The 16,209-nt window shown below is 35.2% G+C and overlaps 1 protein-coding gene across 5 annotated transcripts in view; it reads left to right on the top strand.

The window, feature by feature from the left end:
- The window catches only part of YTHDF3 (YTH N6-methyladenosine RNA binding protein F3), a 40,039-nt gene that overhangs the window by 14,895 nt on the left and 8,935 nt on the right, over positions 1–16,209 (top strand). For all 5 annotated transcript variants that reach the window (XM_055318290.1, XM_055318294.1, XM_055318293.1 and 2 more), the window contains one exon: positions 497–2,095. In XM_055318290.1, the coding sequence (XP_055174265.1) occupies positions 497–2,095 (1,599 nt within the window). The remainder of the gene's footprint in view (positions 1–496; positions 2,096–16,209) is intronic.

Genomic DNA, 16,209 nt, shown 5'->3' with positions numbered 1-16,209 from the left:
TATTTTGTCTTAAAAAAAGTATAAAATTTAATTGCTGAATTGGATTCTATTATATAGATAGGTATACTATAATTCCTGTATTATTTGGCATAGCTTCCAGATTTGTTTAATCTTTGCATAAATTTTTGGATATATCAGCTGCTTAAAATAAAGTTGGCTGTAAAAGATCAATTTGTGTCTGCAAAGTTTATAATTCAGACTTTTGTAGAAATGATGGTATTTTTAAATTGTGCTGGAGGATCTGACTCTTAAAAATAATCCCATCTTACCCATCTCCTCTCCTCACCCCCTTTAAAAAAACAGTTTTACAACAAATATTTTAAAAACAGAAATACCAGCAAAATTTTGTCTTGATACAATTGGATTTGAAATTTTAATTTTATGTGGACAAATGCATCTATTTTTTATTTATTTAAAACTATTTTAACTTTCAGTCTTTTTTACCCTTACTCTTCAGAGGATATTTCGCTCCTGATTATGATCTTTTGTTTTCCAGAGTAACAGCTATCCACCAATGTCAGATCCATACATGCCTAGTTACTATGCTCCATCCATTGGATTTCCATATTCTCTTGGGGAAGCAGCATGGTCCACGGCTGGAGACCAACCTATGCCATATCTGACAACCTATGGACAAATGAGTAATGGAGAACATCATTATATACCAGATGGTGTGTTTAGTCAACCTGGGGCATTAGGAAATACCCCTCCATTTCTTGGTCAACATGGATTTAACTTTTTTCCTGGTAATGCTGATTTCTCTACATGGGGGACAAGTGGATCTCAGGGACAATCAACACAAAGTTCTGCTTATAGTAGCAGTTATGGCTATCCACCTAGTTCTCTTGGGAGAGCTATTACAGATGGACAGGCTGGATTTGGCAATGATACTTTGAGTAAGGTGCCCGGCATTAGCAGTATTGAGCAAGGCATGACCGGACTGAAAATTGGTGGTGACCTGACAGCTGCAGTGACAAAAACTGTAGGAACAGCCTTGAGCAGCAGTGGTATGACTAGCATTGCAACTAATAGTGTGCCCCCAGTTAGTAGTGCAGCACCTAAACCAACCTCCTGGGCTGCCATTGCCAGAAAGCCTGCCAAACCTCAACCGAAACTTAAACCCAAGGGCAATGTGGGAATTGGGGGTTCTGCTGTGCCACCACCTCCTATAAAACACAACATGAATATTGGAACTTGGGATGAAAAGGGGTCAGTGGTAAAGGCTCCACCAACCCAACCAGTTCTGCCTCCTCAAACTATAATCCAGCAGCCTCAGCCATTAATTCAACCACCACCATTGGTGCAAAGCCAACTGCCTCAACAGCAGCCTCAGCCACCACAACCACAGCAGCAACAAGGACCTCAGCCACAGGCCCAGCCTCACCAAGTGCAGCCTCAACAGCAGCAGCTGCAGAATCGCTGGGTAGCCCCTCGGAATAGGGGAGCTGGATTCAACCAGAACAATGGAGTGGGCGGTGAAAACTTTGGTTTAGGTGTTGTTCCTGTCAGTGCTTCACCTTCTAATGTGGAAGTGCATCCAGTGCTGGAAAAGCTAAAGGCCATAAACAATTATAATCCCAAAGACTTTGACTGGAACCTGAAGAATGGACGTGTGTTTATAATTAAAAGCTATTCTGAGGATGACATACACCGTTCAATTAAGTACTCTATCTGGTGTAGTACTGAGCATGGTAATAAGCGTTTGGATGCAGCTTACCGTTCCCTGAATGGGAAAGGCCCACTCTATTTACTCTTCAGTGTGAATGGCAGTGGACATTTTTGTGGAGTGGCTGAAATGAAGTCTGTTGTGGACTATAATGCATATGCTGGTGTCTGGTCTCAGGATAAGTGGAAGGGCAAATTTGAAGTTAAATGGATCTTTGTCAAAGATGTTCCCAATAACCAATTACGGCATATTCGCTTAGAAAATAATGACAACAAACCAGTTACCAATTCAAGGGACACTCAAGAGGTACCCCTAGAAAAAGCTAAGCAAGTGCTTAAAATAATTGCTACTTTCAAGCATACCACCTCAATCTTTGATGACTTTGCACATTATGAAAAGCGTCAAGAAGAGGAGGAAGCCATGCGTAGGGTAAGAGTACAGTAATTTTTTTCCGCAGGGTCTTTTTATTGGGGTGGTATGTATGGATGGGTATTCTTTTTTGGGGGGGGATGGGTATTCTTTAATGCCTTTTAATACTACATTCTGGGTTTAGGAGCTTTCCTCTGAGGGAAACTTAGCTTAAGAAACAGAACCCTGTAAACTCCCTTTAGGGCCTCTGATGGCACGTGGCCATCATTTTCTCTTCCCAAGGGTCATTCTCATCTGACTTTGCCTGTTCTTCATACTCAGGTGATAAAGGTCATTGAGTGGTGGTCATCAGAGTTCTGCATTTCTAACTAAGCAGACTCACGAACTGGTGAGGGATTCTAATCACTAATTTTAAACATTAGTTTTATGTAAAAATGTGTTAGGAGTTTGAAACAAACAGCTTTTAAATGTTTGAATATTTGTATTTATGAGAAGTAAAGTAGACTTTTTCCTTGAAACTCCTTCCTAAACCATTTTTATAATTTGTACACTTGAAGCACTTGTACAAAATACAGTAGGAATTTGACTTTAGGAAGGCAGCTTAGAGTTGTGAAGGCATGAGCTTTTAGATTTTGACTGCAGAATTTGATCTTATTCTGTTGTTGACCCTCTGTGGGACTCTGAAGGGAGACTTTCCTGAACTTATGCTCTGTTTTTGCTTGCACCGTATAGACCAGAATTTGATCATAGGGCATACAGAGCAAGACAGGCTGGGGAACGTTTTCTGTTCCAAAGCGCAGAAAAAAATTGGGGTCCTATTTTTAGGATGAAAAGAGAGAATGGACTGAGTAGACCTAACTAGGAGATTTTTCCATTGACAGTACATTTAAATTTCTTTTCAAATGCAGCGGGGATAGAGTTAGAAGCTTTTTAAAAAAATTACGTTGGTTACTATGGAAAGCTCTTATGTAGAAATTAAGATAAAGTAGGAAGGGCAGCCCGGGTGGCTCAGCAGTTTAGCACTGCCTTCAGTCCAGGGCCTGATCCTGGAGACCCAGGATCGAGTCCCGATTCGAGCTCCCTGCACGGAGTCGGTTTCTTCCTCTGCCTGTGTCTCTGCCTCTCTCTCTCTCTGTGTCTCTCATGAATAAATAAAATCTTAAAAAAAAAAAAAAAAGATAAAGTAGGAAGTTTAGAAAATGTCGATAATTTGTTTCTTTGTGTAATCTTACATATCTTGGAGCTTCTTGGTCTGTGCAGACAAGGGAACTATCTAATTGAACATTCCTCACTGGTGAATTGAAAGAATGATTCTAGAGCAGTAGTTTTGCCAACCTTAGGGCACTTAAATTAGTGGGGTGCTTCTTGGAAATACAGGTTCTTGAGACCACTGCAGGAAAATCTGATATATAGGTGGCCCTTGAAGAATGTGCAGGTTAAGCATGCCAGACTTGCCCACGCAGTTGGAAATTTGTGTATAACTTTACTTACCCAAAACTTAACCACTTAGAGCATACTGTTTACAGGAATGATACCACAAATAGTTGATTAACATTCTGTATGTTACATGAATTGTATACTTTAGTTTTACTATAAAATAAGGTAGAGAAAAAGTGGTATTAAGAGAATCATCAGGAAGAGAACAGTATGATACATTTATCATACTGTATTTAGCAGAAAAAAATCGCATACAGGTGGACCCACACAGTTCACACACATGTTGTTCAAGGATCAACTGTATTTGATAAGGGATCTGGTGGTGTACATTTTTAATGAGAGCACCTTAGGTGATTCTGGTGCTAGTGATTCCAGTTAAATGTGGGAGAATGAGGGAAAAAGGATCAAAAGTGGCTTCTGAATTTTTGAGCTCAGCAGTTGAGTAAATGGTCATATTGTAGCTGCCATTATAAATGGTGGATCAGGAGAATTGGATTTGGGCTATGAAAAGTAGGGTGCAGGTTTTCCTTTTAGGATCTGCTGATTCTAAAGTGCCTTTGAGAAATACAGACTGAAATCTCTGATTAAGCAGTTAGATGTAGGAGTTAGATCTGGGAGCTTTCTCTTCTTAAATAGTTGATTCTACAAAAGTGGGATGAGATTGCTCAGGGAAAAAGATGCCTGGCAAGGAATTATTTCTCAACTTTCTTTTCTCTCCCACCACTAAGGAGAGGTCACCCTTATACGTCTTCTACATTTCTTCCCTACCCAGTCTAAAAATTTGGTCCCAGTTTTATTATTTTTTTATTACATAATTGTCTCAGGAATTATTTGACAGTTAAATATTGTTTTGCAATTACATATGCAACTGATTTAAAATTAATTTTTAAACTTTGAAATTATACATTTAAATCATTTCATGGTTTACTGCCCCCCCCCCTTTTTTTAAAGATTTAAAAATTTTTTTTATTCATGAGAGAGAGAGGCAGAGACACAAGCAGAGGGAGAAGCAGGCTCCATGCAGGAAGCCTGATGTGGACTTGATCCCGGGTCTCCAGGATCACACCCTGGACTGAAGGCAGCGCTAAACCGCTGAGCCACTTGGGCTGCCCTACTGCCCTTTTTTTGATGATGTTTAAGAATTTTTGAAAAATCTTATATAACAATTTTTTTAGGAAGAATAATTTGGTGTGTATATTTTGTTTATGGATAACATAAATATATTTATTAAGTCCTTCTAGATTAAGTAAATGTCTTTGGCCATGATATGTGAACAACAGTTTACCTGGATATAAAATTCTTAGGTCACAAACTTTTTATTCAGGCTTAGATTTATAGTTTTATATTTATATTACGTTATTTATAGCTTTATATTATGGAGAAGTCTGAGGCCAGCCTAAATTTTCTTTCTTTGGAAATAGCTATTTCTGTTTGTGTACACAAAAGATTATTCTTGGACTATGAACATGTATGTAGAATTTGTTTAAATATGGACCTCTATTATAACTTTCCTTAATCTTTGTCTATAAGCCAAGTTTTTACTTATATTTTCTTTTTTTCTGGTTATGTCAAAAAATGTGTTGGACCTTTGTCTCAGAGTGCCATTGGTTCTTTATCATTTTTCTCTGAATTTGGAGACTTTCAAATTTTAATTTCCATGTCATTAATTTGGTTTACTTTGTGTTGATTTTGTGATTTATGAAGTTGTGAATTGTTCAGTGATAGTATTAGTTTGTTTACATTGTTACATCTAGCTCCTGCCTACATGTTGGTTGTTTTTTTTTTTACTTGATCCAGAGTCCATCTTGAAATTTGAGCACAAAGCTGATGGTTTAAAGCTTATTTCTGCTTCATATAATTTTTTTAGAAACTTCTTCCTCTCATATGCTTTTTAACTTGTTTCTTTTTTTAAAAAAATTTACATACAGTAAAACTGTAAATTCCCTTTTGGTGCTTTTTGTAGTTAAGTGCTTTCTTCCCCCTTTGATTAATCTGTTCTCTGTAAGGTATTTTCCGTAATGTCACATAAACAAAATTACACAGTGTGTAATCTTTTAAGACTGGCTTCTTTCACTTAGCATGTATCTTTGCAGTGTATCAGTGTTGTTTTATATATTAATTCTTTGTTCCTTTTAATTACTAAGCATCATTCCACTGTGTGGATTTACCACGGTTTGTTTACCCGTCGATCCTTTGAAGAACTTCTGGGTTGTTTCCAGTTTTTGGAGAATGTAAATAAAATAAAGCTCCTACAAATTCATATACACATCTTTTAAAAAAAATTTTTTTTTTTTTTAAATCATGCAGTGTAATTCACTTTTTTAGGGTGGACAGGTAATGAATTTTAACACATTTGTAGATACGTGTAACCACTACCACTATCAGGATACAGAGTAGTTTCATCAACCCCGGCAGACTGTCTTTACTGTCCCTTTGTATTTACATTCTTCCTCCATGTCTAACCTCTGGCAGCCGTGATTTAGACTCAGAATAGTTTTGTTTTGTTTTTTTTTTTTTAAATTATCGTTGACATACAGTGTTTCAGGTGTACAACTTAGTGATTTGATACATATACATTACAAAGTATTCACAATAAGTGTAGTTACTGTCACCATACAAAGTTATTACAGTATTATTGACTATTTCCTGTTTTGTACATTTGATCTCAGTAATATATTTATTTTATAACTGTGGAAATTTGTACCTCTTAATTCTCTTCATCAGTTCACCCATCCCCCCCACCCCCACTCTCCCATTCCTTGTATTTATGAGTCTGTTTTTGTTTTGTTGTGTTTTAGATTCCACGTATAAGTGAGTGAAATCATATGGTATTTGTCTTTCTCTGTCTGACTTACTTCACTTAGCATAGTACCTTCTAGGTTCGTCATGTTGTAGCATTTGGCAAGATTTCGGGTTTCTTTTTTATGGCTGAGTAATGTTCTATTGTGTGTGTGTGTGTGTGTGTGTGTGTGTGTGTGTGCCACATCTATTTTTAGTCATTTATATATTGATGGACACTTGGGTTGCTTGCACATCTTGGCTGTTAAAAATATTGCAATAATAAACATAGGTATATATATCTATTTTTTTTTTTTGAAATAGTGTTTTGTTTTCTTTAGATAAATATACCCAGAAGTAGAATTACTGGATTGTATGATATTTATGTTTTTAATTTTTTGAAGCACATTCATTCTGTTTTCCACAGTGGCTGTACCAATTTATATTCCCACAAACTCTGCATGAGATAGTTCTCTTTTCTCCACATTCTCACCAATACTTGGTATTTCTTGTCATTTTGATACTAGCCATTCTGAGAAGCGTGAAGTGAGATTTCATTGTGTTTGCATTTCCCTAATGATTAGTGATGTTTAGCATCTTTTCTTGTGTCTCTTGACCATCTGTCTGTCTGTCTTTGGGAAAACATCCATTCAGATCTTTAACCCCTTATTTGGATGATATGTCATTTGTATTTGTAAATATCTTTTCCCATTCAGTAGTCTGCCTTTTAGTTGTGTTGATGGATGGTTTCATTCGTTATACAGCGGCTTTGATTCATTATAGTTTTATTAGTATTCTTTGTTGTGAAATAGTATTTTACGACTTGTTTTGACTTTTTTTTTTTTCTATCATCACTGAACCAGGAAGAGGATCATCCAGGTCAGGTATTTGCTTCAAAACAGGGTTGTCATTTTTTTCTTTCTTCCTTTTAATGCTTAGTGTTAGTTGCACATTCTCTTCCTGCTATACATGTGGGCGTAAGAGAATCATGTTGATTGTTGACTTCACCAGTTGAGTGATTTATCAGCCTGTGAGGAGTAAATAAGAAGGGAGAATCAATACAATGCATAGTGCTAGCAGATGTATAATTTACCTTTGCTTTGAGTTTGAGACCACCAAGTCAAGAAACGGTTTTCCCTGTTTGTTCACTGTTTAGCATTTGAAGTCTTATGTATACTTGCCTTGTTTTCTTCCTGGTGCTGTTATCCCCTGTCCAGGAGGAATGTGTAGACTTTTATTTGTAGATTTTCTCTTAGATAAGCTTGTGCTTGCACTTTAGCTTTCCAGCATAACTGCTTTTAAATATTCTTGGCATCCCATGATGAAGGATGTGTGTCTGTCGTAGGTTCTCCTTGGTTCCATCAAAAAAGAACAAACTAGTGGTGTTTTGGTAGATTTTTTTTTTAACTTATTATTCCTTTTTTCTTTTTTAAGTAAAAGGATTTGCAAGTCATTGTTCAGTGTTCTCTTCTAACTTGACTCCATCTGTCTTATATTTTGCTGAAATTCTTCAAACCTTCTGATATGTGGAGGTCACATTTTCTTAGGTGCATACTTTTCAGTTTTTGGGTAGAGTTTCTTTTTTTTTTTTTTTTTAATTTATGATAGTCACACACAGAGAGAGAGAGAGAGAGAGAGAGAGGCAGAGACAACAGGCAGAGGGAGAAGCAGGCTCCATGCCCCGGGAGCCCGACGTGGGACTCGATCCCGGGTCTCCAGGATCGCGCCCTGGGCCAAAGGCAGGCGCTAAACCGCTGCGCCACCCAGGGATCCCTGGGTAGAGTTTCTTAAGACATACAGTGGCACTAATTATAAAAGAAAAGATTGATAAAATTTGACCAGATTAAAATCTGTTCATCAAGGGGCACCTGGTTGGCTCAGTCAGTAGAGCATTCAACTCTTGGGTTGTGAATTCAAGCCCTACGTTGGACATGGAGTCTATTTAAAAAAAAAAAAAAATCTATTCATCAAAAGATGCTTTAAAGAAAGTAGAAAGACATGTTAGGCACTGGGAGAATGTTGGATATAACTGACCAAAAATTAGTATCAAGAATATATAAAGAACTACTGTGAATCAGTTTAAGAGAAAGATAAGCCCAATTGAAAGATGGGCAAAAGATGGATAGTCCTTTCATGGGAGAGGAAATAAATATGGCTAATAAATATTTAAAAAGATAGTCACAATAATTAGGGAAATGCAAATCAGTACTATAATGAAAGTATTTTATATCCATTCATTTGGCAAAATTAAGAAAGTTGATGGTATCAGGTGTTGGAGCAACTGTAGATCAGCAAAATCTCTTCTGCGATTGCAGATAGGAGTAGGAAGTAGTTTTGCATTCTTTTATAAAGCCATACATTTCATATGCCTTATAATTCATTAGTTTTTCTGGATATATACCTAAGAGAAACTTCCCAAATGCCCCAGAAGATACGCAAGAACGAAGATAATGGTAGAAAGACTGGGGGCAATGTATATGTTCATCAGCAGGAAAATAACCAAGATACATTGGTGCCTTAGTAATATAGTGGAATGATTGAGCATGCAACAATATACATGAATCTTTAGTTCCTTCATGTTTTTATTTGGAAATAATTATTAATTTATTTGGAAGAATAAGAAATATGTGAAACATTTGTATGCCTTTTATACAAATTTACCTTATTAACATTCTTTCCTGTTTGGTGTATGTTTTTTTGAACAATTGAGAGGAAGTTCCATATATCGTAGTTCTTTTCTTTACTATTTGTTTAATTTTTTTTTTTTTTTGATGATTTTAAATAGTAAGAACAATTTTAGAAGGCTTATACTGATCTGACTGCAAATCCTTGCCTTTCTCTGGTTTGGGAAGATTTTTTTCCTATGGTTTTTTTCATGGAGTTTTTAGTTTTAAATTTTATATTTGAGTCTCTGGTTACTATAACTTTCATTTCTCTTAGTGTGTTCATGATTTTCTTTGTTGTTGTTGTTCATGATTTTTTTTTTGTTGTTCATGATTTTCTTTAAATTCTTAGGCCTGTTTGTGATAGAAGACGAGGATGCCAAGAAGCTAATTCCATCTTCTCATCACTGGGTCTTTGACTTTTTTTTTTTTCTTCCTTCTTCTGGTTATTTTGACAATGGAGGAAGTCCCCAGGTTACCTTGCTAGCAAAACACCCAATGGATGGAAAAGTGCTAGACATACTATCAGGTTATATAATATTTAGAGAGTCATGCTTTCTTTTAGATTAAGAGATATTGGTGAAATTTAAAACTGGAAGACACATCCATGTTAGTAATCATAGTATTTGCTGGGATGCCTGGGTGGCTCAGCGGTTGAGCATTTGCCTCAGCGGTTGAGCATTTGCCTTTAGTTCAGGGCGTGATCCCGGGATTGAGTCCCACCTTGGGTTCCCATGCCTGCTTCTCCCTCTATGTCTCTGCCTCTCTGTCTCTCTGTCTCTCTCTCTCTGTCTCTCTCTCTCTCTCTCTGTCTCTAATAAATAAACTCTTTAAAAAAATCCTAGTATTTGCCTAGTTGGTCATTCTTAGATTTGAACACATACTTTTGATATATTTGATTGAATCAAACTTAATGACAACAGCCAAGACATACTCACTAGAAGAATTTAGGGAGAAGATAATTTAAAATATAAAACAAAATTTAATTTGTTGTTAGGGAAGATTCGTATGTAAAAACAAAAGAACACAAGAAAATGTTCTTGGAAATGCGAAACATGAGTGCCAAAATAAAAAAAAAATCATTGAGCAAGCAGATAATCAAATGTTGATGTTTTAAATCTAGTTCATCTGGAATTTCAAGTCAAAGAAATTTCCAAATGTAAAGTGATAGAGATGAAAAATATATATAAAAGGTTTTGAAGGAAGCAATGGAAGGAGGGAAGAGTATAGGAAAAAAATCAAAGGGAAGAATGATTAGAGAAAAATGGCTAGGGCCAAAGATACATGTTTTCAGAAGAAATAGGCTCAAGCCGTGTGACTAGCAGGATTATTTCAAATTGAACTAAAGGCAGGATAAAGAGAAAAATCTTAAGTTTCCTGACAAAAGACAAATTACCTACTACAGACAAAGGAGAATCAGGTTATCCTCAGAATTTTTCCATCTACAATTCTGGATACTCACACGGAAAATCTTATTTCAGAGTGGAGGGGAGTAGGGTATATAGAATTATATTCTTAAAGGTAAGTGTCACATTATATTATTATTGAAGGGGGAATGCAAAATAAAGATTTCAGGTGTGCAAGAGTAGCTGCATATCCTTCATGAAGAAAGTAACCTGAAGAAGTTTTTCAGGAGAGTGAAAAAGGGTAACACCTGGTAACTGGTTATACTGGAACAAATATATTTTAACAGGGACTCTGCATCAGATAGATCTTCATTTTACGTGGTATATCTCAGGACTAAAAGCATCTCCACTTAGTCTTCTAAATTGGCACTATGGTCTTTGAAGCCATAGGAAAGGCTGACCAGAAACACTGACCTTGGGGAATTGAAGGAAGCTAAAAGAAAATAAAATTTTTGGCTAATCACGTTCTCATTGGAACATAAGCTCTGTGAGGGCAGGGCTTGCTTTGTTCTGTGCTGAATCTCTAGCGCTTAAATGATTGGCACATAGTAGGAGATTAAATATTTGTTAAATGAGTAAATGCTTTGATGAATCTCTTTCTTTTGGAAAGTTTGAATGCCATTGAATATTTATTGGTTTAAATTGCTGTACCAAAATTAGGATCTGTGTACTTGATCATTCAAGTTACATAATGCTGCCTTTTGGTTTTTTCATCTGTAGAAATGGACAGTAGTATGTAAGAGATTTAATGAATAGTTAAAATGGTATGAGATGGACTGGGATGGAAATATTTGAGGAAGGATAAACAAATGCAGTATTTTTCTCATAATTAGGAAGTAACATAAGGTAACATTAATTGTTAAAAATGATGTATCAAGGAGTTGATATATCTTAGCATATTATTTAAAGTTAGAAAGTCAGTCACTAAAACTGGAAATAGTGTGGCTTCTAGCCTAAGGAGGGAGAAGAGAAGGAGAATATAACATACCCATCCACTGTGATAAGTTAGTCATACAATGGGTATCGATAGTGTCTCCATTGAAAAAACAAGGAATTTATATATTAGTTTGCTACTTACCATTATTGTGGCAACCCATTAGGAGGAACTTAAAAACAGAAAGGGCTAGTGGTAGATATTCGAGCTTACTTTGTACTTCAACCTGCTATTTGTATATACTACTTTATTTTTTTTAAAGATTTTATTTATTCATGAGAGACACACAGAGAGGCGGAGACATAGGCAGAGAGAGAAGCAGGTCCCATGCAGGGAGCCTGACATGGGACTCGATCCCAGGCCTCCAGGATCACACCCTGGGCCAAAGGCAGACGCTCAAACCCTGAGCCACCCAGGTGTCCCTGTATATACTACTACTAATGATAAAGCTAGTTTAATTGGAAAATAAAGGAAAGAAAAGAACTAAATAATATTCTGAGTATATGTGTACAGATAAATTCAAGTAATCTACACAGCAAAATTTACTTTTGACTATTTAGGTAATCCTTTCATTGAAATTTTACTTTTGTTGTATTTGAATGTGAGTCATTTAGATCCTACTGTTTCTTTCATTTTTTTTTTTTTAGAACTATTTTTTTATTTTTTTTTTAAATTTATTTATGATAGTCACAGAGAGAGAGAGAGAGGCAGAGACACAGGCAGAGGGAGAAGCAGGCTCCATGCACCGGGAGCCCGACGTGGGACTCGATCCCGGGTCTCCGGGATTGCTCCCTGGGCCAAAGGCAGGTGCCAAACCGCTGCGCCATCCAGGGATCCTGTTTCTTTCATTCTTATAAATCTTTAGTGATCAGGGAATATAATCTCAAGTGAAATTTTTTGTTTAATAACTTTTATTTCCCCATAAAAATAAGAGCTTTTAATTGCCTATAACATTGAAATGAATTTCCGAAATATGGCATTTACCTATTCTCTCAGAAAGAGATGAAAACCTGCATTTTATGTAGAATTAAGGCATAATTATAATAAAGCCTGCATTAAACAGCTTTAATTTCTAGAATCTTCTATGCATTTTAGTCATATACTATTTTATATTATTAGGTATTTTGAAAGTAAATTTCACTGCCTCATACAGTATTTTTCTAATTGGAATAATTTTGATTCTGAGGTGAGATGATAGGTCTGTCTCTGAGTAACCAGGTTTTTGTTAATATACAAGAAGTCACTTTAATAATAACTATACCTGTGATAACAGTAAGCATTTCCCTAACAGTTCTTCCTTTATTTCTTTTTTTTCAAGTAGAGCATTTAGTTTTATGCGTTCCCATTAATCAAGTTATAATTAGTTCTTAGAATCAGGAATGAGTCGAAGTCTGTGCTTGACTACTACCTTTCAGTAAATTTTTTTATGGATAGACTTTTTACTGAGTGAGTTGATTATGATTAACAGAAGCAAATTCAGTATGTAAAATCTTGCTTTTCCTTTGATCTTCACTGTAAAGTTTGAAGAATATTTATTTGGAAGATAGATTTTGAGGGGTGCCTGTGTATAGCTCTTTTTTAACTAGGCTCCACACCCACCATGGGACTTGAATTCATGACCCTCAGAGTAAGAGTTGCATGTTCTACTGACTAAGCCAGCCAGGTGTGCTGATTCTATAAACTTTTATATTGCATATTTAAGTGACAAGTTTTCTGATAAAACATTGAGTGATATTTTAAATATTTAAGATGAAACCATTTATTTTTTATTTTTATTTTTTTAAAGATTTTATTGGCAGAGACACAGGCAGAGGGAGAAGCAGGCTCCATGCAGGGAGCCTGATGTGGGACTTGATCCCAGGTCTCCAGGGTCAGGCCCTGGGCTGAAGGCAGGCGCTAAACTGCTGAGCCATCCAGGGATCCCCAGATGAAACCATTTGAAGAAAAGATGATACAGTTTTAGTTGTAGTAAGATTATTTTGAACTTGGTAAATATTCTTTGTAAGCCAGAGGTGGGAAAAGAGGTGCTTTAACGTTTTATAATACTGATTTGTTTTTATTTTTTTCTCAGAAAAAAAATTTAATATTTTTAATATTTAAATATTTATATTTAAATTTAATGTTGTTGCCCCATAGTAGAGGAAATAATGGCTGTATTTTGTTCCAATGATGATAAGGAATTTTACAAGTTTAGTAAATGAACTGTCTATAGTTTACTGGATTAATTACAGAACTTTCAGAGATACTTTATCCATACCTGTTATGGTATGAACAGTCATCATTAAATTTAATGGTATTTCAGTTACTTATTTTTCCTAAGCAGCAAATAAACGATTACTACAGGAACATACGTATTTGTGTTAATATGAAATCTTTTTTAAGTTTCAGGAAGTAACTTTTTCTTTTTTTTTTTTTTAAAGATTTTATTTATTCATGAGAGACACAGAGAGAAAGAGAGGCAGAGACACAGGCAGAGAGAGAAGCAGGCTCCTTGCAGGCAGCCGTATGTGGGGCTTGATCCCCGACTCAATCCCAGGTCTTCCAGGTCATGCCCTGGGCTGAAGGCGGCGCTAAACTGCTGAGCTGCTAGAGCTGCCCCTCAGGAAGTAACTTTAATTGTTGAATTATCTTTCCTGTTTACTTAGTAATTTATTTTAAAATTTTGATGTGCCGTTTCTTAATTTAGAAATTTACTTACATTGTACTCTAATTTCTGAGCGTAACTGACTTTAATGTTTCTTGGCAGAAAACTTTGTGAACTTATTGACAGATATTTCAACTCTTACACATTATACATTGAGTGCTGGTGTGTTTTTTGCATTTGAAATAAGGAAATGAGAAAATATAGAATATATGATAAAAGAACTAAGATGTAAAAAAGCTACTACTGAGCAATTCCACTTGTGAATGAAAGTCTGTGGGCAGCCCACGTGGCTCAGTGGGTTATCATGGCCTTCAGCCCAGGGCGTGATCCTGGAGACCTGGAATCAAGTCCTGTGTCAGACTTCCTGCAGGGAGCCTGTTTCTCCCTCTGCCTGTGTCTCTGTCTCTTTCTCTGTGTCTCATGAATAAATACATAAAATCTTAAAAAAAAAAAGTCTGAATGTAGCAATTTTATTATTTTCATGTTACTGTAAGTAGACAAAAATTGATCCAAAATAGAATTGCATATGGATTCCTTTGTGTGTCTTTAAGAGCCTCTGTTCCTGGATCCTCAGATCAGCCTTTTTATGTGAGAAAACTAGCATGTATCTTGTATTCTGGTCAACCTATATTGTCATAAATTTAGATCCTATATGTTACTTAACTGTGTGATTCCTTTATTCAGTCAACAGATAAATATTAAAGGTTACCATTGAGCCACTAAAGATACATAGCCTTTCCTTTGTGTACCTCAATCTACTTGGACAGACATTTAATTTCTCTTGGTGAAGTTAGATGTTTTTCAGTATTGGGGATCTTTATGTCTCTTGATGAATTCTAAGTATGTAATATATGTATTTTTTTATTTTATCTTTTTTAGCATTTTATATTCTTTAATGCTATTGTAAATGTAATTTAAGTTTTTTCAGTTTGTTGCTAGCTTATAGAAATATCTTGTATCCCGTGACTTTTGTAAATTTATCTGTTCTAGTAGTTCAAATAGGATTTTCTGCTTAATAGTCACATTGTTAAAAATTAAGACCATTTTCTTTTTGATCTTTATGTTTCATTTTTGTGCAAGATTTTATTTTTAATATAGTGTGACTTAGATGTGAAATTAAGTGGAAACTCTAAAACCAAAATAAGGGTACACATAAACAAAAAAGTTTATAGTGTGATGAGTGATGTTATTTTGCTGAAATTAAATCACAGCTCAAAACATGAATTAATCCTAAATTCTAAGACTTCTTAAAATCATGTTCTTACTCTTATTTGGGCCTAAACTAACATATATTATGACTATTCTCCACCATTTTTCACTCTTTGAACTTAATTCTGTTCTATAGTACACTTTGAGATTACTTGATCTTTGATTGGTATGGATGAATTATTTATAAATTATCAGACTGCATCTACTTTTTTTCAAGCCTGAAATACTTACTTTATAAATGCAAACTTGAGGACTGGAATCTTTTGAACCAGTTTTTTTTTTTATAGTATGGTCATGCAGAGGAACAATAATGTTAAGTCTCACTTACATGGAAATATTGAACAGTTCATTTCCCAAATAATCATCGTCCTTTCCCTTGATGATTTTTTAAAAATTTTGAATATAAAAGAAACAGACCAAATCTGCACTGTAAAATACTTTGTCTTTTGCTTTCTTAATGCAAAATGATCATGTTTTTGGGACAGTGAGGGTCGGAAGCTTATCTCAGTATTTAAGCACTTTAATGGATCCGGACAAATGTACAGGCTTTTGAACAGCTGGGGGTTTTATCCATCTGTTACTGTCCTTGTTCTACTCTCTAGTGTGAAATTTTTCAGTTGGGTAAGCCAATCTGAGTAGATTTTATTCCTGGTAAGTGATTAATTTTCCTGAAGAATTAAATCTATTATATATTTTAGCTGTAGTCATTCTTTATCTATAATTTTGTCTTTTTGAAATGTGTATCTCCCCCTTTTTTTTTTAAATATAATTTACTGGTTTTAACTTTGGAGAATTTAACATTTATAAACAATAAAAAGAGAAGCTGGGCAGCCATTAAATCAACAATACCCTGTACAACATCTATGTATTTCGTATTTCTGTGGCAATATGATATTTAATATATTTGGAAGTTGTATTTTTCTAACTTTTTAATTATTTTTTAAACTTTATTTTGAAGTCATTTTTAGATTTAAATAAATGTTGCAAAGATAATACAGGATGTCTCTGTATAGCTAGTTTTTCCTAATTATTGCTGTGTTACATAATCATAGTATGTCTATCCGAACTAAGAAATTAACATTGGTACAGTACTGTTAACCTCA

This window comes from Nyctereutes procyonoides, unplaced genomic scaffold (assembly GCF_905146905.1).
Source record: "Nyctereutes procyonoides isolate TBG_1078 unplaced genomic scaffold, NYPRO_anot_genome, whole genome shotgun sequence".
Taxonomy (NCBI): Eukaryota; Metazoa; Chordata; class Mammalia; order Carnivora; family Canidae; genus Nyctereutes; species Nyctereutes procyonoides.
This window is presented reverse-complemented; position numbering and strand designations above follow the sequence as displayed.